Here is a 25,856-nt window from a genome sequence, read left to right on the forward strand (position 1 = left end):
GGGTCATAGAGCAAACAATTTTGGCACTGAAAACGTATTTTGTGACAAAAATGAAACATGCATAGTTATGTCCCGGACAGTAATAAATATCATTAAACATGCTCTTGTATTAGTACTTTTTCTCACAAAAAAGGTAATTATTCTGGAACTTATATTAACTGATTATTTTCTCTTTGATCTTGGGACACATTAATATTGCTGTGACTAGCTTCCAATATATTTCCTTAAAGCAGCTTGTCTCCAGATCCATGCTAATTTTTGTGAAAATTTTTAAAATGTATTATCAAAGAGCAAAACTATTGTCAAGTAAATAAAGAAAGCAATTAACCGCATTGCAAACGTCAATTATAATCTACGAAAATTACCATAAATACTTTAAATCGCTCAAAATATGCAGTAGAAATATGGTGATAATACTGCAAAAGTCTGAAATTAATTGCATATAACATGTAAATTATTTCTTGAATAGTGAATATTTTTACTTTGTTTAAAATCTTTGTACATTTTTCTTAAGGTTGCAGATTATCTGATTATCTTAAAATATTTTGGCTCATCTGTAGGCATGCATCTATAATCCGGGATTATTCAATCACTGTATAATCACTATATAAATATCAGCCTCCTGCTCGCCACAAAAATATTCCAATTTTAATTTATGTGCATATTTACTCTTAAATTTTAATTGCACAATTGGCAGGCAGTCAATATCTCCGATGTAAAAGAGCTTTAAAAGATTGACAAATTGCCATAGCAATAAAATTTGCAAAAAAACATGAGAAACCATTTATGTTTTCATAATCTGTAACCATATTTATTTCCAATAAATTTTATTGTTTTTGAAGTCCTTATACTGAAAGCTTATTTTTTCAATACTTCCCTAACCAGAAAATGCGCATTTGTGAAAATGATCCCTTATCCAAGCATTTGTGAAAATGGTCCATTATCAAAGCATTTGTGAAAATGGTCCCTTATCAAAGCATTTGTGAAAATGGTCCCTTATCACATTTTTTGTGAAAATGGTCCCTTATCCAAGCAATTGTTTAAATTATCCCTTATCTAAGCATTTGTGAAAATGGTCCCTTATCTAAGCATTTGTCAAAATCGTCCCTTATCCAAGCTTTAGTGAAAATTGTCCATTATCAAAGCATTAAATTTTGTGAAAATTGTCCCTAAAATATCCAAGCATTTGTGAAAATTGTCTATAATCTGAGCATTTGTGAAAATGGTCCCCTATCCAAGTTTTGGTGCATAATGAAGGGCATTATTGGGATAAAGCCTGAGACAGAGCATGTATATTTTCTCTTCCTTTTAATAAATTTTTTTTCATATACCAGTAACAAAAACATTCTCTTTAAATTCAAAGACTAAGATTTCCCGCACATGTGCAAGTGCGACAGTGTTTAAATTCGGTTAAAATGCCTTCACACTGTATGCATTTGGAACAAGAGCTGTCGGTAGGACAGCAACGCTCGACTATTCTTAGTGCTTGATAGTAAAAAAAATGCTTGATACAGTTACCTCCTCCTGTTTACAGGTTGGGGTCATGATGGTGAACAAGTGTGCAAAGTTTCAAAGCCATATGTCAATGGACTTTGAAAATATTTGAACTATTACAAAAACTTTAACGTAAATTCTAAGTCGAAAAAGGGGCATAATTCTGTCAAAATGCTTGATAGAGTTACCTCCTCCTGTTTACAGGTTGGGGTCATGATGTTGAACAAGTGTGCAAAGTTTCAAAGCCATATGTCAATGGACTTTGAAAATATTTGAACTATTACAAAAACTTTTAACGTAAATTCTAAGTCGAAAAAGGGGCATAATTCTGTCAAAATGCTTGATAGAGTTACCTTCTCCTGTTTACAGGTTGGGTCATGATGTTGAACAAGTGTGCAAAGTTTCAAAGCCATATGTCAATGGACTTTGAAAATATTTGAACTATTACAAAAACTTTTAACGTAAATTCTAAGTCGAAAAAGGGGCATAATTCTGTCAAAATGCTTGATAGAGTTACCTCCTCCTGTCTACAGGTTGGGGTCATGATGGTAAAACAAGTGTGCAAAGTTTCAAAGCCATATGTCAATGGACTTTGAAAATATTTGAACTATTACAAAAACTTTAACGTAAATTCTAAGTCGAAAAAGGGGCATAATTCTGTCAAAATACTTGATAGAGTTACCTCCTCCTGTCTACAGGTTGGGGTCATGATGGTGAACAAGTGTGCAAAGTTTCAAAGCCATATGTCAATGGACTTTGAAAATATTTGAACTATTACAAAAACTTTAACGTAAATTCTAAGTCGAAAAAGGGGCATAATTCTGTCAAAATGCTTGATAGAGTTACCTCCTCCTGTCTACAGGTTGGGGTCATGATGGTGAACAAGTGTGCAAAGTTTCAAAGCCATATGTCAATGGACTTTGAAAATATTTGAACTATTACAAAAACTTTAACATAAGTGGTTACGCCGACGCTCGGGTGACTGCAATAGCTCTACTTATTCTTATCGAATAGTCGAGCTAAAAAGGGGCATAATTCTGTCAAAATGCTTGATAGAGTTACCTCCTCCTGTCTACAGGTTGGGGTCATGATGGTGAACAAGTGTGCAAAGTTTCAAAGCCATATGTCAATGGACTTTGAAAATATTTGAACTATTACAAAAACTTTAACATAAGTGGTTACGCCGACGCTCGGGTGACTGCAATAGCTCTACTTATTCTTATCGAATAGTCGAGCTAAAAATGCAGTATACTGATACTGTAGGCTTTATGAAAATAATGACATCATATTATGCAGTTAAATTTGTTAAAATTTTAAAAATATATCAATATGGTATTGCTTAAATAGTCTAGATGCTGGTTATATTTTCATGAATACAGACAAGTCAGTCCAGCTTTTATATTTAGAACTGTCCATAATCAATTTGGGGGATTTCAAGAGATGTAAAATTTGTCATTCAACAGTATAGAGCCTGGTCACACTGCAAGGATATGCAGGCAGGCTTTGGCTCTGAACTGGTGGCAAGACTCCAACACAAGGAAGTAAATTACTGATGGCATATAAATGTTATCATCACTGCTAATTTATTCTTTTACTTTTATTGTGTGATATGCATTTTTATCACACACCAGTGCCGACTTTGAGACTCCATAATGGTACTGCACGGCCGTGCATATATTTTGACTTGACATCATTAATGTTATACAAATATATCTTAAAGACAAGCTAAATGTTAGCATTATACTACAGGCGCGTCAGTGAAAAATGACTCTTGTTTCACTTTAAACGGTACTTATTTTGGGTATGTGATCAACAGAATATGAAATTTCTGTAAGTTCCATACTGAATTTATTGAACTTGTTGAATAAAATAATATTAGGCTCGACAGAGGCTTGTATAATTATATAATTTTATTCAACTTGTGCAATAAATTCAGTATGGAACTTACACTCATTCAATATCCTCTATATATAATCATTGTTGAAATGACAATGCAGGGACTGAATTAAAAGATGTCAGACTACTGAACAAGTGTTAGTGAATCCCTCATTAAATTCTTTTTAAAAAGGATACCTGATATAGTGTACTTTCTTTCATACTGGATGATCACATAACACTTCTTTACTTACATGTATAAATATATACTTTTGTCACATAATTAAAGATCATAGGCCATATGTTGTATTCATATACCACTGATAATACATGTATATATATATATCAATCTGTTTCTTACTTTCAATGATAACAGAAAAATCAATTCTCTTAATGCCTTTGTCATGTTTCACATTGACACACAGCTTCCATTCATCCTAACTTACAATCTTGTATACTTTTGTGAAAAGGTGAAAAGATCGGCTTTTAGTAATTAGAGCTTAATTGTCAACACTTCCATCGAAAACCTATGCTAATTTGTTTTTCTGATGCACTCATTGTATGCTTGCAATTATTTCATTTCATTCAAAGCCTTGTGAAGAATGCATTCAGGTTGGGTAACGTTTTGATTGGATAGTTTTTATTTTATAAATGGAAAGTGTCACTTTATGAATTATGACATTATCATATGATGCAATAATGTGCAATGAAGGTTGGAACATAAAATTTTCATGAGTCTTATTCAAAAATTGATCATGTGTTATAATGTAGACTGTGCTCTTTCTCTGAATAACTTCCTTTTCATATATTGCTACACAGGAAGTTGAAACAGTAAACCAGACAAACAAACAAAATATCACCTTCCAGTCTGTACAAATCTAAATTTAAATTATGTTAAACAGTTTAGACTTGATAAGATTGAATAGTCCCACTTGTCAAAATATTCCATCAATGAATAAAAATGTTTATGTTTTTTTCCAAAATGATTATCATCGTTCCCCTATTGCCAACAATGTATAAAGATGACAAAACAACATTTAACGAGGAATCAAGATTGTCATAAATTAGGACTATAACGACAATAACCTTTGTGAAAAGACATGCTGATTAGTATATTTTCTTGTGATAAAATCATCAAACTTTATCCCCTGCCAAAACTGAACAAGTTGCCTTAATCCAGGGCACTGTGCCACGATTATTGGTAATTGTTATGATCTGTATGTACTTATGAAAGAATAAAAACAATGATACATACAAAAGCTTGAAATTTTGAAAATTGGTATAGTATCATTTATACACGTTGCTGACGCAATATATGGGAGAATATAGCCTGAATGAGATAAATATGACCTCAGAGGCTCTAGCAAATTGTTATTGTTCATAAGGAAACCCAGCAACTTTTGACTGTTTGCAAAAAAGCATTGTAAAAAGACACACATAATCAGCGGCTATGCCTAACGTTGCATTACAAAAAAAGTAATTCCAGTTAAGTCATCATTGCCAAGTAACTTTTAATTAGAGTTCTGAAGTAATGACATTTGAATAAAGAAATAATGAAAAATACTATAAAAACAAAATGCAATAAAAATGTTATGCACGCAGATAGTTAACTGTCTACAATATAGAAATACATTGTTATTTGTGCGGGCAATTTGGTTCTTCACGGTATTTACAGCAAAGTATACAAATCGTTTAAGCCAATCGGATTCAATAAATTTATTCGCATTATCATGATTTATAAAAAGTGCTCTTGATCAGATATTCGGCCTTCATGCATTTCCCTGCAATCCTCAACATCCTGTGCATAAAACAGAATAAACTGTTCGTAAACAAATTTTTAAGCTATTACTTTTAAGTAGGATAATTTAACTGTTTAGCAATGATTCCGCCCATGATTGGGATCATCTCCACTTAGTGAAATATATAAACATATTTCTTTCATACAGGTATTCTGGGAATTTTTTTTTTTTCAAAATTCATATAATAATTTCGAAACATATATAGCTTTATACAATTTACACAATTCATCTTTCTTGTGTTTAAGTAAGTTTGACCGAACTCTGAGATTTATTATCACTTTGATTTTAAGCCTGATATACATGTACTTACTGATACATAGTGCAGCTAACAGTCTTGTGGCGGCCTCTGGTGGATCGCAGGAAGGGAAGAATGGTTGAAGAGCATAATAAGCAAAAGTGAGAGCAACAATAGCTTGAGCTGTCGGCCGAATGATAATCAAATTCACCTGAAATACACAAATACTCATCAGCATTATTCTCATAATCATCATCATTATACTAATTATGCTACTCGTCATAATCATCCTTATTACATTGTTAACTCATCATCATCATTATTATCATCATAATCATCATTATTACCATAGCAATCCTTATTGTACTAATCATTATCATAATCATTATCATCATCATCATCATCATTATACTAATCATACTACTCATCATAATCATCCTTATTAAACTCATTATCATCATCATCATAAAATAGATAAAATATAAAATAATGCATTGGATATGTAAGGGTCTAATAAGCTTCATATCAAGAAGCACAAATTATTTTGATTTAATTTTTTTTGTCGTTGTTTTTCATTCTTTTCATTTCTTTTTTAATGTTTAAACAGATCTATAAATCTTAAACCACAGTACCTTTCATTTATCTCTTACAATATTGTTATTGGTACATATTTGATCTTTATTAAACTAATCTCCTTAATCTCTGACTGATATATATCTATACAAAGAGACCAAGTAAACGAAGAAATTAAAATGACCATAATATTTATAATTCAGAATTTCACAAATGCTAGATTAAAACAAGATATGTTTGTAAAACATGTATGCCCCCTATCAGCAGCCAATTATTCATGTGATAAGGTAATTATGCATGACTTCTGACCCTGTGATCAAACAATTAATAAGGGTTATCAAGTATCTACTGGTCATGACCTTGACCTTTGACCCCTTGACCAAAACTCCAATAGGGGTCATCTGCTGGTCAAGACAAATCATCATACAAAGTTTGAAGTTCCTAGGCCTAAGCGTTTTTACTTAATTTGATCAGAAACCGTTTTTACTTACAAGGTCAATGTGACCTTTGACCTTTGACCCCTTGACCCCAAAATTCAATAGGGGTCATTTGCTGGTCATGACTAATCACCATGCCAAGTTTGAAGTTTCCTAGGCCTAAGGTTCTTTTATATTGATCCGAAACCGTTTTAACATACAAGGTCAATGTGACCTTGACCTTTTGACCCCAAAATCAATAGGGGTCATCTGCTCGATCCATGGGGGACCAAATCACCTATGCCAAGTTTGAAGTTCCTAGGCCGAAGTGTTTCTTTAGTTATTGATCAAACCGTTTTTACTTACAAGGTCAATGTGAACCTTGACCTTTGACCCCTGATCCCAAAATCGAAAGGGTAAATCTGCTGGTCATTGAAAAATTCACCATACCAAGTTTGAAGTTCCTAGGCCTAAGGGTTCTTAAGTTATTGATCAGAAACCGTTTTTACCCCTTACAAGGTCAATGTGAACCCTTGACCTTTGAACCCCTTGACCCCAAAACTCAATAGGGGTCATCTGCATGGTCACCACCCCAATCATCATACAAAGTTGAAAAGTTCCTAGGCCTAAGCCGTTTTTAGTTAATTGATCGGCAACCGTTTTTTTTACCTACAAGGTCCAATGTTACATGACCTTTGACCCCTTGACCCTAAAAACAATAGGTCATCTGCTGGTCATGACCAAATCCCCATACCAAGTTTGAAGTTCCTAGGCCTAAGGTTTCTTAAGTTATTGATCGGAAAGCAATTTTTACCTACAAGGTCAATGTGACCTTTCCCTTTGACCCCTTAACCCCCAAAATCAGTAGGGGTCATCTGCTGCTCACTGACCCAATACCATCCACCAAGTTTCGAAGTCCTACGGCCTAAGGTTTCCCCTTTAGTTATTGATGCGGAACTGCTTTTTACCTAAGAGGTCAATGTTACCTTGACCTTTGACCCCTTGACCCCAAAATTCCAATAGGGGTCATCTACTGATCTACATGACCAATCACCATACCCCAAGTTTTGAAGTTCCTAGGCCTAAGGGTTTCTTTAATTATTGATCCGAAACTGTTTTTACCTAAGGGAGGTCAATGTGACCTTGACCTTTTACCCCTTGACCCCAAAATCAATAGGGGTCATCTACTGATCATGACCAATCACCATATCAAGTTTGTAGTCCCTAGGCCTAAGGTCTTTCGTTATGATCGGCAAAACCGTTTTTACCTAACAAGGTCAATGTAGACCTTGACCTTGACCCCTTAACTCCAAAATCAATAGGGGTCATCTCTACTGATCATGACCAATCACCATATCAAGTTTTGAAGTCCCTAGGCCCTCAGGGTTCTTTCGTTATTGATCGGAAACCGTTTTTACCTACAAGGTCAATGTGACCTTGACCTTTGACCACTAAACCCCAAAATCAAATAGGGGTCAATCTGCTGGTCATAACCAATCACCATACCAAGTTTGAAGTTCCTAGGCCTAAGGGTTCTTTTGTTATTGATCGGAAACCGTTTTTTTTTACCCAAGAGGTCAATGTGACCTTGACCTTTGACCCCTTGACCCCAAAATTGTTAGGGGTCATCTACTGATCATGACCAATCACCATACCAAGTTTGAAGTTCCTAGGCCTTAAGGTTCTTTACTTATTGATCGGAAACCGTTTTTTGCTTACAAGGTCAATGTGACCTTGACCTTTGACCCCTTGACCCAAAATCAATAGGGGTCATCTACTGATCATGACAAAATCACCATTACCAAGTTTGAAGTTCCTAGGCCTTTAGGTTCTTTAGTTATTGATCGGAAACCGTTTTTGCTTACAAGGTCAATGTGACCTTGACCTTTGACCCCTTGACCCCAAAATCAATAGGGGTCATCTACTGATCATGACAATCACCATACCAAGTTTTGAAGTTCCTAGGCCTTAAGGTTCTTTAGTTATTGATCGGAAACCGTTTTTGCTTTACAAGGTCAATGTGACCTTGACCTTTGACCCCTTGACCCCAAAATCAATAGGGGTCATCTACTTGTCATGACCAATCACCATACCAAGTTTGAAGTTCCTAGGCCTAAGGGTTCTTTAGTTATCACTCGGAAACCATTTGGTCTACGGACCGACGGACCGACAAGTGCAAAGCAATATACCCCCTTTTTTTCAAAAGGGGGCATAATAATCATGTCATAATGATTACTAACATAATGGGGATTTTCGTTTCAACAGGGTATTATTAGTAATAATATATTGAAATTAAATGATTACAAGTTTATAAATACTGTTTCACAGTAAAAATATTTTATTTTTAAGAGACGATAACAAAATCAACTGAAGAGATGTCACAAAAACAGCATGCTTGACTTTTCTTGAAATGTGATGGTAAACAAAATCCAGATAGGGAAAATAATTCAGTAAACATTTATGCTAGAGTTAAGGGGTCTTGGTCTGTGGTTTACAGTTACAGTCCAAAAGACATTAATGTTTATATTTCAAGTGAATACCTTTAGCTTGTATAATGATGAATTTTTCATGCTAGTTCTTAACCAAAGGGGTATAATTTAGAAAAAGTACATGCTAGAGTTATGGGTCTTGGACAGAACAGGAAATCGTGGCTGCATACAATAGGTGTTAACCGGAAGCCAGCAAATACAAGTTTTCCATATCTAATCTTGGGCTACATAAATACTATTACTGTTATAACTTCACAGTGCACTGCTATTATCAATAGCATGGTCAATGTGTTGCAGTAATTACATGTATCAATATATCTAGTAAAAGTTTGTTTGTACGCCATAACCTAGACCGGAAAAATCCACATTTGCCGAGTTTCAATCTTTATGCCATGTGTGCACGAACCCAAATAACTTCAGTGGTTGATAAAATGTAGTATCATCCATAACATAAACAAGTGATGCAATAGTAAGTGAGCTGAACTTTTTTATTTGAATACTCTACTATAAACTAAAAATAACATTTAAGTATCATCCACAGCTGTTATACATCCATCTGCTAACATTATTTAAAGCGCACAAAGATTTTAAAATTAAAATTCACAAGGTCATATTGTTTTTCGACTAGGGCATACAAGACATTCATGTTTTGCAGTTATAACTAGAACTGCCACTATCATGGCGTGAATACCCCCGCATACCACTTTGTCTGAATCAACAGTGGCCATTTAGAACTCAAGGACAACCACCCTGCCAAATCTGAGGTGACTAAGCCAATGCATTGCTAAGTTATGTATTCTACATGCTTCAAATGTCAAAATCAATACACTCTGGACAGGCATTGGGGAAAAGCTTTATTTTGACAAGGTCCCTGTGACCTTGACCTTTGACCCAGTGACCTCAAAATCAATACGGATCATTTACTAATCATGACTAACCTCCATGCCAAATATGAAGACTGTGGGTCATAGGAACCTTAAGTTTTTGGGCGGACAAGCTTTTTGAAGTCAAGGCCCCTGTGACATTGACCTTTGACTTCAAAATCAATAGGGGTCATCTACTAATCACGACTAACCTCCATGCCAAATATGAAGACTGTGGGTCAAAGGAATCTTAAGTTATTGGGCGGACAAGCTTTTTGAAGTCAAGGCCCCTGTGACCTTGACCTTTGACCTCAAAATCGATAGGGGTCATCTACTTATCATGACTAACCTCCATGCCAAATATGAAGACTGTGGGTCAAAGGAATCTTAAGTTATTGGGCGGACAAGCTTTTTGAAGTCAAGGCCCCTGTGACCTTGACCTTTGACCTGGTGACCTCAAAATCGATAGGGGTCATCTACTTATCATGACTAACCTCCATGCCAAATATGAAGACTGTGGGTCAAAGGAATCTTAAGTTATTGGGCGGACAAGCTTTTTGAAGTCAAGGCCCCTGTGACCTTGACCTTTGACCTGGTGACCTCAAAATCAATAGGGGTCATCTACTTATCATGACTAACCTCCATGCCAAATATGAAGACTGTGGGTCAAAGGAATCTTAAGTTATTGGGCGGACAAGCTTTTTGAAGTCAAGGCCCCTGTGACCTTGACCTTTGACCTGGTGACCTCAAAATCGATAGGGGTCATCTACTTATCATGACTAACCTCCATGCCAAATATGAAGACTGTGGGTCAAAGGAATCTTAAGTTATTGGGCGGACAAGAAAAAACCGACGGACGCCGGACGGCCAGACGGCCGGACGGACAATCTGATTCCAGTATACCCCCCTTACAACTTTGTTGTGCGGGGGTATAAAAATTGTTTTCAATACCAAATCAGACAGCTGAATGTTTATACTTTTTAAGTAATATTTTGGTAGTCCATCCACCTGACTTGTTTTCCTGGATAACCAACAAATAACATTACCAACTTATTAGCAAGTGTCCGGCAGATAAGCAGTGAGAGACAAATTGAGGGATTGGTGCAAAACAGCTGTAACTCGTATTATATAATGAAGGAGTTACGTCTGTTTGTCACCAATCCATGAAAATGACTTTGACTCAATGTCTGAGATCAATTGTCATGAAGAAATTTTGCCTCCGACACCTGAGGATTGATCCAACTGGATCGTCACTTACAAATACCATTGAGGTAATTTCAAACTTACCCATAGCTGCAGGAAAGCCAAGCATGGTCCAAAGGCTTCAAGAATGTAGGCATAATCCCCTCCTGACCTTGTGATTGTGGTTCCAAGCTCCGCGTAACACAGTGCACCAATAAGTGACAACAACCCGCAACCTGCCCACACGATAATTGCAACACCAACCTGAAATAACACAAACATTAAATATTTATTATTCACTCATATGACATCTTAAATGATTTCGTTCACTTGTATAACCCTTTGTCAGGTCTATTGCCATAAAATAAAGAACTTCAATCACGGCTTCAGTGCGACTCTTTGTAGATTCTGTACAATCCCTAAAATTAACTAGAACTATCACTAAATGTGATTAATACCCCCACAAGTCTGCTTCGGAAATGAGGATGTTACTAGTAACAGAATACCTTGTAAAAGAATTGAAACATAGAGTAATGGTTGTGGGCAATTAAAGATAATTGTTGTTCATATATGTTGCATTTCCTTTGAATGTGGTTGGCCATTGATGAAGTTTAATTGAATTACTATGTAATAAGTCCAGAAAGACAAAGAAAAAGAACAAAGGGCAATAACTCTATAAATACTGAAGATAGAGTTATAGTTCTTGTGCACTGCACTTCCTCTTATTGTGCTTGACCATTGTATGAAGTTGTTTTGAATTTCAACCAGTACGTTTTAAGTTATGCTCCGGACAAGGAAAAGTATCAAAGGGCAGTAACTCTGTATTTTGTCAAAATGGAGTTATGGCTCTTGTGCACTGCATTTCCTTTTAATGTCCTTGACAACTGTATGAAGTTGTACTGAATTCCAAACATTAGTTTTCAAGTTATGCTCTGGACAAGGAAAAGTAACAAAGGGCAATAACTCTGTAATTAGTCAATATGGAGTTATGGTTCTTGTGCACTGCACTTCCCCTTATTGTGCTTGACCATTGTATGAAGTTGTTTTGAATTCCAACCAGTAGTTTTCAAGTCATGCTGTGGACAAGGAAAAGTAACAAAGGGCAGTAACTCTGTAATAAGTCAAGATGGAGTTATGGTTCATATGCACAGCACTTCCTCTCAATGTGCTTGACCATTGTATGAAGTTATAATGAATTCCAACAATAAGTCTTCAAGTTATGGTCCGGACAAAAGAAAGCAATGGAAAAGAAACAAAGGGCAATAACTCTGTAATTAGTCAAGATGGAGTTATGGTTCTTGTGCACAGCACTTCCTCTCAATGTGCTTGACCATTGTATGAAGTTATAATGAATTCCAACAATAAGTCTTCAAGTTATGGTCCGGACAAAAGAAAGCAATGGAAAAGAAACAAAGGGCAATAACTCTGTAATTAGTCAAGATGGAGTTATGGTTCTTGTGCACTGCACTTCCCCTTATTGTGCTTGACCATTGTATGAAGTTGTTTTGAATTCCAACCAGTAGTTTTAAAGTTATGCTCTGGACAAGGAAAAGAAACAAAGGGCAGTAACTCTGTAATAAATCAAGATGGAGTTATGGTTCTTGTGCACTGCACTTCCTCTCAATGTGCTGGACCATTGTATGAAGTTATAATGAATTGCAACAATTAGTCTTCAAGTTATGGTCCGGACAAAAGAAAGCAATGGAAAAGTAATAAAGGGCAATAACTCTGTAATTACTTTAGATAGAGTTATGGTTCTTATGCACTGCACTTCCTCTCAATGTGCTTGACCATTGTATGTAGTTATATTGAATTCCAACCATTAGTCTTCAAGTTATGGTCCGGACAAAAAAAGAAGGCAATGGAAAAGCAACAAAGGGCAATAACTCTGTAATTACTTATGATATAGTTATGGTTCTTGTGCACTGCACTTCCGCTTATTGTGTTTGACAATTGTATGAACTTGTTTTGAATTCCACCCAGTAGTTTTCAAGTTATGCCACGGACAAGGAAAAGTAACAAAGGGCAATAACTCTGTAATTAGTCAAGATAGAGTTATGTTTCTTACGCACTGCACTTCCTCTCAATGTGCTTGACCATTGTATGTTGTTATATTGAATTCCAACAATTAGTCTACAAGTTATGCTCCGGACAAGGAAAATGCAACGGACAAAAAAAAGCAATGGAAAAGCAACAAAGGGCAATAACTCTGTAATTACTTTAGATAGAGTTATGGTTCTTGTGCACTGCACTTCCCCTTATTGTGTTTGACAATTGTATGAAGTTGTTTTGAATTCCAACCAGTAGTTTTCAAGTTATGCCCCGGACAAGGAAAAGTAACAAAGGGCAATAATTCTGTAATTAGTCAAGATAGAGTTATGGTTCTTGTGCACTGCACTTCCTCTCAATGTGCTTGACCATTGTATGTAGTTATATTGAATTCCAACTATTAGTTTTCAAGTTATGCTCCGGACAAGGAAAATGCAACGGAAGTCTGGACCGACCGACCGACCGACCGCCCGACCGACCGACCGACCACCGAGTGACTCCTATATACCCCCCCAAACTTCGTTTTTGGGGGTATAATAATGGACTGGTCAAAATTCAAAGGAGAACAAGTTCATTTCATTACTTTTGTGGAGTACATCAATAAAACCTCAAATCTTGTTAATACTATCAATATGTATGAATTTCCTACAAGATATTGGCTTAAACGAGATACTGACTTCAAGGCATTAGAGACTGATCGCATTTGCTACAATTTGGACAGACAAAACTTAAATCTGAAACTTCTTGGTTACAAAAATAGACAGACAGGACCAAATCTGATACTTCTTAAGAAGGAAATAAAGCTCTATGTCATTAAAAGCTTACATTCAACAAACATCTTTCTTACAAGGAGTAGGTGTATAAGTAAAGTTTCAGTAGATTTATGGTCGAATAGTCCGATATGTAGCAATTAAAGCATTTAAACAACAATGTTTAAGTAGCAATTTAGCCTGACACAACATTTTTCAACTTCTCTGCCCACAATGCCTCTCTCTTTCCCACAAAGGTCGTAAACTTTGGCAGTACTCAGGACATTGGCTCGTAAACATCAAGTGAGACCTTTCTTTATGTATAAAATACTCATTTATCAACATGGAAATCCATTCATTTTACTTTAGTGTATACATCTACAGGAACATAAATTCATGCTATAAATGTAGGACAAACATTCAATATACTGGACCAACAGGGTATTGCTTTGATTGTCAAGCCTTTTGAGTATAGTGAGGTAGCTAACTTTAATTTCTCATACTTTCCCAAAGCTCAATACATTTATTATCAGTGAAAAAGGCAACAGCACAATTTGCCTATTCAAACGTTATCACAAAGCGTCTGTACATCACAACTGGGCTTAAGCCCTTTTTGGGTGTTATCTGTTTGTTCTCAAAAAACAAGGGGGATAATCAAGATTAAAATTTGAAGATGGTGAAATGCACAAGTTTGCCTGCCTCTATTATAACAAGCAGCACTTTTGGTTTTAGCATTCAGAAGGGGTTTGCACCACTTTTCAAAAATAATTATATTTCACATATTACAATGTGCCAAATAAACATATTTAACACTTAATTGATGGCCAAAACACCTAAAATATAAGCTTTCCACAGCGTTATAAATTTTTCGTGCCCCAAAAGAGGCGACACTTTAAAATTCTCATTAATGGCTATATGCAGGATTTTATGAATATTCATATCTTTCGTAAACATATATACTTTTATAAAGTTGTTTTCTATATGTTCATTACTTCCGGCTACATTATCTCCTAAAAGCCAGCTTCGTACGGGCAAGTGACTTTCTATTGACCGAACCAATCCAAATTAACATTTCTTGCATGCCATTATTCATTGTCCTTCCATCAGCAGAATAAATATTATTCCAGACAAACAAAACATTGCCTAATATCTAATATCTATAATTGAATATCTGTTGACAAAAGCAGACGAGACAATAGCAAGACGACAATAGCAGATGACAGGGACAATCTGTTGAAGTACCCTCTATCTTAATGTCTAAATCTCTGTTAATAATAGACAGCATTCAAGCAAAATGACAATAGAATCTTGAATAATATACATATACAGTATAATGTACATAGTTTAAATACATAAACATGCATAACTTCATATTTCATAATATCATTTCTGTTTCAAGTTAGAATTAAACACATTTTATGCTTCAAATTTTATGCATAATTATTTCAAGTGATAAATCAAAAATATGTACATATATAGTGATATTTTTATAAATTTAAAATATAAATTCCAGAACATGAAATTTTATGCCATATAATCAACAAAAAATCTAGAACATGAATATCCATGCCATATAACCAACAATAATTCTAGAATAAGAAGATCCATGCCATATAACCAATAATAATTCTAGAGGTTTATGTCATATAGTCAACAAAAATTCAAGAACATGAAAGTTCATGCCATATAACCAAGATAAATTACTGGAACATGAAAGCTCATTATGCCACATAACCAACATAAAAATTTCAAACATGAAATATCATGCCATATAACCAACAAAAATTCCAGAACTTGAAATGATAAACTAAGACTGTTTTCCTAAAACAATCAATGATTCAGATAGATTCATAGAATGAAAGAATAATCCCCGTATTAAAAGGAAACAACACCATTTGCATATATATAGCCGAGACGGCTATTTCGGAACTAATGCATTTCATTAATGCTAAAAAAAGCCGACATTAATATATCAGAATAAATGGAGGCTTTCTCTTGAGTACACTCCTTCTATTTCATGCACAGACACTCCCAGTCCCTTCTACAACACCATGCATTTTGTAATTATTATATCATTGTAATCAAATGACAATCTGCTTTTGTTCTAAATATCAATACAGATGTTGTCACTTTGTCAAAGTTAAGCTTTGACCTTTTCAGAAAAGGTTAAGTGTCCAACTTTCCATGAGAAAAGAATACTTGTTTTCCATTACAAAAAATATAGAAAGTCAAATTTAAATCTCTGCAGGGGGAAAACTGGACAGATATGCACAGTAAAATTTCTTAAGTTTTAAGTCGGAAAACAACAAAAATGTTTAACTTAATGCCTATATAGCATACTTTTCATCAGTTTTTATTTTAGCTACATTTGTATTTTAGCTCAACTAAAAGCTTCAACTAAAGCCACATCTTCCAGGAATCTATAATCAGTACTGGCATAATATAAACAAATATACAATCATGGTGGTGTCCCCGAGTTTGGCTCAAACCCATAATCCCTAGGTTGCGAGGATTTAGCAATGCCGTATCTTAACCACTGCAGGTCACCAGGTTCCCCTATTTAATACAGAATCTTTTTTTTTTTCCTACGTGTTTTTTAATCATGTTACGTAACATAGCAACAGAAAGAATGCTGTGAGTGCCGAAGCTCATTCTACTTTCTTTATTTTATAATCCACAGACAATAAAAACATTGCGCACAAAGCTTAAAAGTTCATTGATGACTTGTTACTAATAGGTGTTAAATACCTCAGATAACATAAACTAACATTAATGTATGATTTATTTCATATTTTATGGGTAAAAGTTCATGTTTAATGAATACCATATGTCACAAATTACTTGCACCACCATGTGTATTTTTTTATAATCTTACATGGTATGTAAAGTATAATTTATATTTTGTTAAAGGCCCATCCCTAAGAAATGCTATCATTTTATTTCATAAACTTGCTATTTTTCAGGTATCTTGCTACAGTTTTCAAAAAAATACTCAATTGACATATAGATGAACTATCTTTTACTTATTTTGCTCTGTTGGCAATGGGTATATTCATAAGTGAATGAGTATTATTTGTATGGAAGTTAAAATACTACTTTGTTTACATTTTGCTACCTTTACCATAAATTACTACCCATTCAGCTAAACTTTCTTCAGTTGTTTAACATCTATATATGCTCTTAATCGATTATTAAGAGATTACATTTATTAAACACATGTTTGACATTTCTAAAGAATTACAAAAATATGGATTTTTGAGGTATAATGTGCCTTTAAATAAGCCATAACTATCAGAGTTTAATAAACATGTAAAAGCAATTGCATTTTTGCAAAATGCAATTCTATGAAAATTTCTAAAAATTTACAGATTGAATAGCCTTAGGGAACTATGCAGACATTATGATCAGACGGCACAGATGTACCTGTGGACGCTCATGGTCTGTACTGGTCACAACAGTGGGTCCTATAAATCAGTTGCAATCAGCAATACAAGAGCTAAATCAATTCATATTCATCATACAAATTCAGTATGGCAAGAGTAACGAACATATAAATGAATTGAACAGCACAAAGCCTGACCTCAACAAACTTTAATAACAATGTACGAAAGTGTTGCATTGAAGTGTATATAATAATAAAGCTTAAAATCTGAGGGCTTAATTGAATAGTCAAAAAAAATGTCAACATTTCAAGTCCGCTACATTTGAATTCATAACAATTTTTTTATCCGTCCATCAAGACATTGAATGGATCAATTGTTTTGTTTCTTCTGAATTCATTTTGAAAAAAAACATAATATTTAGATAGGACAAAGTTTCCCTTCCGGTGCACATTACCAAACTATACAAATATCCCGAAGGCGAGACCGTGGTAGCTATATGTGTCTTTTTATTTAAAGCTTGGTCAGGCGGACAAGTACAGATTAACAAATAAAGCCGCTTTTAATTCTCCGCTTTTAATTCTCCAACTCTATTTATTCATGTATATTGATCTTTTTCAAAAATAGATTTTAATGTACAACAATGTTTCATTGATTTGCACGCCTCTTCAAAACCGAGTACCAGGAACTGATGATGATGTAACATTGCATCACACACTTGTGCTAATGTGCATCACAAAAACAAGAGAGGCAAATAATGAGTCACTTTGCTTCCAAGAAAAAAAAAACATTTCCAAAAAAAAGGAGGATATGAACTGTTGTTCAAGCTGTCCGACAATCTGATTGGTTAATAGAAAAATACAAACCACAAATTCTAAAACTAACAGTACATTATTAAAGCAGCCTTTAGATTTTTATTTTTTTCGTAGGAAAAACAATCCTGTGTTATTTTAAACTACCAGTAAGTGTTCCAGTAATTTCATCTTGAAAAAGTACATCAGTTCTGTGTACTGTTTAAGTCCTCTTCAACATTGCATCCCGAGAGCTATTTATAGTATGGAGTGACTTTGGTTTCTAAAAATAGAAGATCGTGTCCACCTTACTAATTTACATATAGAGAGGCTCAGAGTGGACAGTAGATTAGGGGTATCGAGAGGTTTCTTTATTGTTTAAGTTTTCCATCCATGGCAAATTTCATCTTCCATCTTAATTCTTTAGATTTGAAAATTATATGAATAATAATATCTGTCATATTTTGCGGTTCGGATCGGAATATCCGTCCCGAGGTGACCCGCCCATGGGCGGGTGACCGAGGGACGGATATTACGATCCGAACCGCAAACATATGTCAGATATTTTTTCTTGCATATTCTAGCATATTCCATTACATGTATATTTTAAATTCTTTATCTTTATTTTCAATGAAAATTTATATCATTACAACCGTATAACTACTTTCATTCAACAGCGTATGAATTACAAAATCATTCATAACGGTAAAATGACGTCATATTTATCGTGCCATTGTACAGCACGCGACTCATCTGGAACCCCCCATGCCAGATGAAATTTCCGGCATGGGTAAAACTAACGGAAACGCCAGTCTGATATGCAAGAAACGATTTACCTACAAATAACAAATTTAACATAGTCACTTAAAGTGCTTCCAGGAAGTAGAAGTCTACACTAAGTGACCATACCAAGAAATACAAATGTATTTTAGGTAATAAACGATGACGATAATTTAGCAATAAACAAATCCCTTACCATTCAAAATATCTTAAATGAACCATTGTGAAACAAAACTTTTCCGGGAAAATCTCAAAATATGTAGGGAGCAGCGAACAATGCAGACTTTGTTTAGACTGCAAGGATGTGGTGGCTGATTCTTGGCTCGCACTTATAATACAAGTATGGTCACCAATAGTCTAAGTGTTAAGATTTAGTCACAAACTTTTTGAATGCTCTTTTCAGTTTTTATATAACAAAATGTCAATAAGATGTACCATTTTTCACAAAAAAATGTTCTTTATTTGAAGTATTACAGATTTATGTTTTCAACTTATAAGTATTACAGATTTACAGATTTTTGTAAACTTGAAGCTGGCTTCTAAAAAGTAAAATTAAAGTAAAATTTAAAAAAAAATTAAATTTTGGTCATGAACTTTTTTGTTTAAGAATCAGTGGAGTCCAACCTTGGAGTAATGTAAACTGATTAAAATAACATGTTAAATATGTATAAATCTTGCAGCAATAAAGACCTACGTAAAATAATATTAATCTGAATTTTAATCTAAATCTTCCGACATGACCCACAAAAGTTTTGAAACAGTGGACTCTTGGCAGATACTCAAAACAATATTATAAATAAAACAAGTAGGCTACAAGCGGCCAATAGCACACAGTCTTACATTCAGAACAAATTCTGAATTTTGACAAAAATCTACTTTGAAATTTGTTTACTTGGTTAAATAATTTGTTGTTGTTTTTTTTTGTAAAAGAATGAATCAAGTTCTTAATTACGATTATAACAACCTCTTTACTATATAATAAGCTGATGATGAAAAGTTTTTTTTTTGACTCAAGTACTTAGTGCAGGGAATTAACAAATCATTTTCCAAGAACTACTTTTATGATTTTACAGATTATTTTTTTGTATCACTTAACTCATAAATTAAGACTCCTTTCTGTGTTACAGATTGCCTTAAATTTTTCTTAGCACTGAAACAAAAGCATATAACTAAAGTATCTAAAATTCAAATTTTTATGCCAGACCTGAATGTACTTTTATTTTTATGTACTATTAGCTAATGCTAACAAGGAAATTTAAGTTTCATCTCTACCAATTATTTGCCTAGGGTCTTAATTAAAATCATAAATTGAATGTTGCATGTTGAGTATACTATAAGTATAGGCGATAATTATACACATCTTTATTGGATATATGATTCGTTTTTCTACACAACCACACTGATGGAACGGCTCAGTTTGGCAACATCTAATACAACGCAATACAAAAATTCTCAAACACAACTCATTTTAAAGGTATTTGGACACTGATTAGATAACTATGGAACAAGACTATTAACAAAAGCATAATTTTGTGGAAGTTAAAGCATAACAAAGTGCGGTACAATTTTATGTGAACTTTTTTCTTTTATATTAAACAGTCATCAAAGACTGATGTCACTGGTGCAAAACAGTATAATTCTACATAATTTCATTACCAAGATGACTGATGTGGTTTTCTTTGATTAGTTATTCTTACTGAACAGGTCCAATCAAACGCCCTCGCGATTAATTGTATCAGACGCTCAACCATAAAATTTACTTTCTGTTTCATCTATATTCTTTCCTTGATTATAATAACCATTATAAATATAAGAAAGTACCAAAAATGCAGGTGTAACCTGGTATAAAATTATTTTGCATATAAAAACTAATGCTTTACATGAGGATAACAAACATTTATGTAGACTAAATACGTATAAAACATAACAATTAGCTACCTGTATAGTAGGTAAGAAACAACAAAATTTGCTTTATCGCGCGATCATAAATTATTGCAGAGAAAACATTATAACGTTCCGAACATGGTTTTCATGTTTGATGTATGGTCCAAAAGACATGATGCAATATTGCAACATGTCATACGTTCCGCACATCAAAGGAAAAGACTGCATTACGAACATGTCGGTATGATTTGCACAGACTAAATACATCATGACTACACAAGTACATATACGCTTTAACATCATGTCGTAATGTTCTACTTTCTAAAACAGTTTACGAGGTCGATTCAAAACTGCTCGCTGACATAATTCGACCAGAGAAAAAAAAGAAGCTCACATCTTGTCCAGCCAGGACTTGAACATGACACACAAACATTATGGCCATAAAATTTCAAAAGAAGACCAGGCAGCATATCTAGGAGCGGCCTTCGCCATTGGTCAGATTCAAATTACTAGTGACCATACTACTGTAAATCACTTTATATTCGCGTGATCTTTATTTCGCGAAAACCCCACCCCCGGATTATTTCGCGTATTCATGAATTCGCGATGGCAGGGACAGAAATTTATATTCGCGATTATTTGGAATTCATTTCCGCAATATAACAAGAGTAGATTGAAGTTAATTCCTATACTATGTCGCTCTTATGCAAGGTAAATGTTAATGGTGTTAATAATAAACAGTTTTTATTTATTTATTTTATATGCAAAATGTACCTACATACAGGTAATTGACTTATTATGAACGGATTTTCTAATCATTTGTCAAATTTGTTTTTTGTTTGCAAATAGCGTGTTTGATAAAACGTTAAATGTTTGTAAGAAGGTGTTATATACTTGTTATAATTCTTAATATACCGTGTGAAAATTGTCCGTTGATCACTGTTTTACCGTAAATCTATCTAAACAATTTGTGTTCACATTTGTCTGTAAAGTGCAAAATTTGTGGATATTGTCTCTTTTTGTGTTTTACATGCATGCATTCATGAGGAAAATGGAATGGGAAAAATCTTTAACCTTCAAATCTTTATTATTATGTAAATAAAACATTGCACATATTAATTATTTGCATTCAGTTATTGTATTCATTATAAAATATGATCACAATTCGAAAAAAGTGTCATCAGATTTATTTTTTATAATGTATGTTATGTTATAAAATTTACGCGGCATCATGAATTCGCGACGCGGCCGATTCGCGAATAATAGCGAAAATTAAAACATCGCGAAAAATACCGGATTTACAGTAGTTACTAGTAATCAGATGGATAAAAAATATTATAGACGGATGCTCTCGACTACATTTTTATCATCATAGCTATCTACATCATTTGTCATTCTTCATTGTTCCCTCATATGGAATATGCCTATCTTAGTTATGGACATATAATCTTTTAGGACGTAAAAAATGGCTTCATACTTATATTGTGAAGAACACACACAAATGCCACATCCACCAAAAATGTGTTAACAAAGCACTTAAGATTCTCTGAAATCAGAGGTTCAAAGGTTAAATGAGTGCAAATATATGTTCTGCTAAATGAACCCAAAAAGCTTCAACAAGCCAAAGGAAAATTAATGACCCATCAATTTTCATTCTTCCATGACATTACAAACCAAATTTCTGGCAAATATTACAAAGGTAACTTGAAAGAAAAACAATCATATAAACAGTAAAAACATGACTGTAGTGATACCTACTTTATCAGCATTTTGTCAAAATATTACTGGGCAATGCCAGGAATTTTTTCTTTCTATGCTTCATAGAGAAAGATCAAAGTTGACTTAGTATGCAGTTAAAGTAACAAAAAACAAAAATAAAATATTAATGCCAACACAACAGTATTTTTTAGAAAGACAAAAAAACAATCATAATAAAGCATCATGATTCTACATTTAACATATCCATTTGATTCTGTTTGGCTCGGCAGTTAAAGGCAGATATGCCATGAAATATGCATGGCCACAGAAGACCCACCGCAAATATTCATAAGTAATCAATATTAATCATAAAATATAACACCCGGTATATCTATGATATAAGTATTCCTACCATCAGGTAAGGGAAAAAATACAAAACAACTTAAATTAATTGAAAAAAAAAAACCATGGTTTATGGCAATTTGGGATTTGAGAAATTAGTTTGCCGAGAGCTAATCCGACACACAACTTTATTGGGGTTGAAGTAATAGGTGCATAATGTGCCTGTCAGAATTATGACCTAAGAACTTTGCTGAGGTTAGAACTTACTAAGCTGTCGCGTGACCTAAAACTTTGCTAATTTCATATAATTTTGAAGTTGAAACTAAGCTGTCACATGCAGTTAATCTTTGCTGCTGTTACAAAATAATACGCAGTTACATGACCAATTACCTGACCAATTACAGTTACTAAATTTGCATATTGTTTACTGTTTGATACTATTTTCATCCTAAAATATGGCTTTATATTTACTTTTATATCTTTTCTTTTACTAATTATTTACATACAATCTAGACAAACTTTAGTCTAGATATGTTAGGAGTAATAGATGACAACTGTCTTGTAAAGTAAAATTATAACAACAAGAATTTGCATGATTTATGTAGTGTTACACCCTGTACTGGCATTTGAATAATATATAGTATCAAGTAACACTGGCATACTTTTGTAATAATTATATTGTAATTTTTAATAGACATAACTTTGTAAAGTGCAAAATTTTACAACACAAAAAAATAAAAATTTTCACCAAAAAAAAATGGAGTTGATTTTACGTCGCACCAACATAGTAGAGTTCATACAGCAAATTTTCAGCTTTACTGGTTGAGGCAGGCCCCAAGTGCCCTTCTGTGCATTATTTCAGGCACAAGCGGGGACTTGAGTAGAACCACCAATGTTTCGTAAGCTGGCTGGATAGGTCCCACACATGAAAGAATCTAAAATCCCTGGCAGCCATTTGAACCCACAGCGGTAAAGGGCAAGTAGTTTGAAGTCACCGACCATAACCACTTGGCCAGGTACGCCCCATAAAATGTAGTTAATGACCTAAGAAATATGACATGCAAAAAGTGTTGGGGGAGGGCAAATATTTTAAGTGACCATAATAATCATTAATTAATTCAATGGTAGACTCAGTAGACAATACGATTTATCTTCCTTTTTAGCTTTGACATGTAGGTTGTGTCAAGGCTTTACTTTCTTCATAAATTCTTTTGTTAATTGTTAGTTATGAGTTGTGTTTTCATATTAATGTTGAACTGTTGAATTTGACATTTTTTCAGACACTATGTACATTAAATTTTGTACATTTACAGAGTTTTCACCCCCCCCCCCCCCCCCAAAAAAAAAAGACTTGTAATAAAACTGAACAGTGAACAAATTTACAATATCCTGTTATATAACCTGAATTCTCGAAAAACAGAATCCGGTTTCAAACATAAACAAGGTTATCTTTTAAATACGGTATGCTTATTTAGAACAACAAATTCTGAGGCAGTTACATATATAATTTACTTTTCTTAATGCATGGGTAACTGGTAACCTTCTACAAATTATGCTTGATACATTTGTTTAATGTTTCTTGTAAGGTTAGGTCATGATCATTTCTATCACTGCACACATTTCATACTATGGGAACCAGAATAAACTTAACAGGACTTTGTCATATAGACAAAAATCAACTTCAGTTAATATAAAAATTATAATAAAATGGTTGATGATAAATTTCCAACTTAAGAATAGTTGGTTTAATTAGTAATTTATATCAATATTTTTAGAGCTTTATTGTAAAACAACTTCTTGCAACATTTACAACATTTCCATATCAATATAATGTAATCCTCACCATGAAACTAACCGGAACTGGCCATTGGTGTCATATGTAGAAACATGGTCAAAACCCTAGTAGGTCTAAAACGGCTATGTGGCAAATGCATTTTGAATGCATTTCAAGTAAAGAGACTGATACTTTATTCTTTTTCTAGATGAATTTAATTGTATTTACTGCAAATTTATGTGGTATGTGGAAAGTTATTTAATCATGAAAAAAATGTTAGTTTTTGCTGTTTAATTGTCAACTAAATTTTCTCACATAAACTATTCTGGAAGAGAATTAGTTTTCTAAAAATTGAATAATTTAGGATGTAGAATAAAGTTATCTCCAAAATAATAACTGATATATCTTACACAGATTTTAAACATATACATTAATATTCAATAAGGTGTGAATTTATGCAGACTTAATAATTAATGAAAGATCTGCTTCAGCCTTATTTATAGTTACAAAGAAACTAAATATTGCATCATCAAATTTTTAACAATAAAAGTTACAAGTACAGTGTATATTTCCCATGCCCCTTTCACAACACCTTTATAGTTAGCAGCTGAAAGGGCAAACACCTGCGCCACTAACAAATTTAGCAATTATTACCTGATGTTACAATAGACTATAATTTATAAAACACTTATCAATACTTAAAATAAATGTAAACAATACTAAAAGATGTGTCATTCAAATTCAAGGAAGTTGACATAAATATCATTTCATTAGACATATAAATCTGCTACCTGTTATTTTTTCTACATACATTTAATTCTGAATAAACATAAAAAACAACAACTTACAGAACCGGCTCCTTCCAACACCCCCCTGGGTGAGACAAAAATCCCAGATCCAATTATAGACCCAACTATGATTCCAACCCCGTTGAACAGCGTTATGGTCCGTTTTAATTTCACTGTCCCATCCTGGTCATCGCTTGGAGTCTCTGAAGAATCATGTCCACTACTGTTTCGATTTTTAACTTCTGTCGAAGTCATTTTGTCGTGTGATGAACCGCTAACTGGTTCGAAATCTGTGGAACTACTGACTGAAAACACATGCACGTTGTTTTGGTATCAATTACGCATGCGCACAACTTCGGGGGCTGTACCATTTTCCAGTAGAGGTAGGTAAACAATGTACTATTAAATTTGGCGCTACTATTTGTTTATGTAAACAGGCGAGTAAGCAAGGCATCTGCATCAACTTTTCAATAAAACTGAGACAATGTTCTAAACACTGATGAGAAAGAATGTATTTTTAAATCAGTACTTCTTCTAAAAAGTGTAGTGTAGGTATGTTGCTATAGCAGCTAACAAATACTATATTCCATTGATATATTTGCTGACGCAATATTTTCCCACGCTGTATGATTTTTGATAAAAGTAACACGGAGTGGCCTTGACCAGAAAGATTTCACTATGATGAGTCCTGATTC

General features: G+C 33.8%; 1 protein-coding gene across 1 annotated transcript in view; it reads right to left on the reverse strand.

The window, feature by feature from the left end:
* LOC132725469 (large neutral amino acids transporter small subunit 2-like) overlaps positions 1-25,493 on the reverse strand; it is a 39,709-nt gene extending 14,216 nt beyond the window's left edge. Inside the window, exons 1-3 of the mRNA XM_060710602.1 lie at positions 25,222-25,493; positions 11,032-11,190; positions 5,479-5,614 (exon numbers count right to left, since the gene is read on the reverse strand). Of these exons, the coding sequence (XP_060566585.1) occupies positions 5,479-5,614; positions 11,032-11,190; positions 25,222-25,416 (490 nt within the window). The 5' untranslated portion in view covers positions 25,417-25,493. The remainder of the gene's footprint in view (positions 1-5,478; positions 5,615-11,031; positions 11,191-25,221) is intronic.
* Between the last annotated feature and the right edge of the window lie 363 nt (positions 25,494-25,856).

The sequence above is a fragment of the Ruditapes philippinarum genome, unplaced genomic scaffold (assembly GCF_026571515.1).
Source record: "Ruditapes philippinarum isolate M1 unplaced genomic scaffold, ASM2657151v2 ctg552_1_1_1_1, whole genome shotgun sequence".
NCBI lineage: Eukaryota > Metazoa > Mollusca > Bivalvia > Venerida > Veneridae > Ruditapes > Ruditapes philippinarum.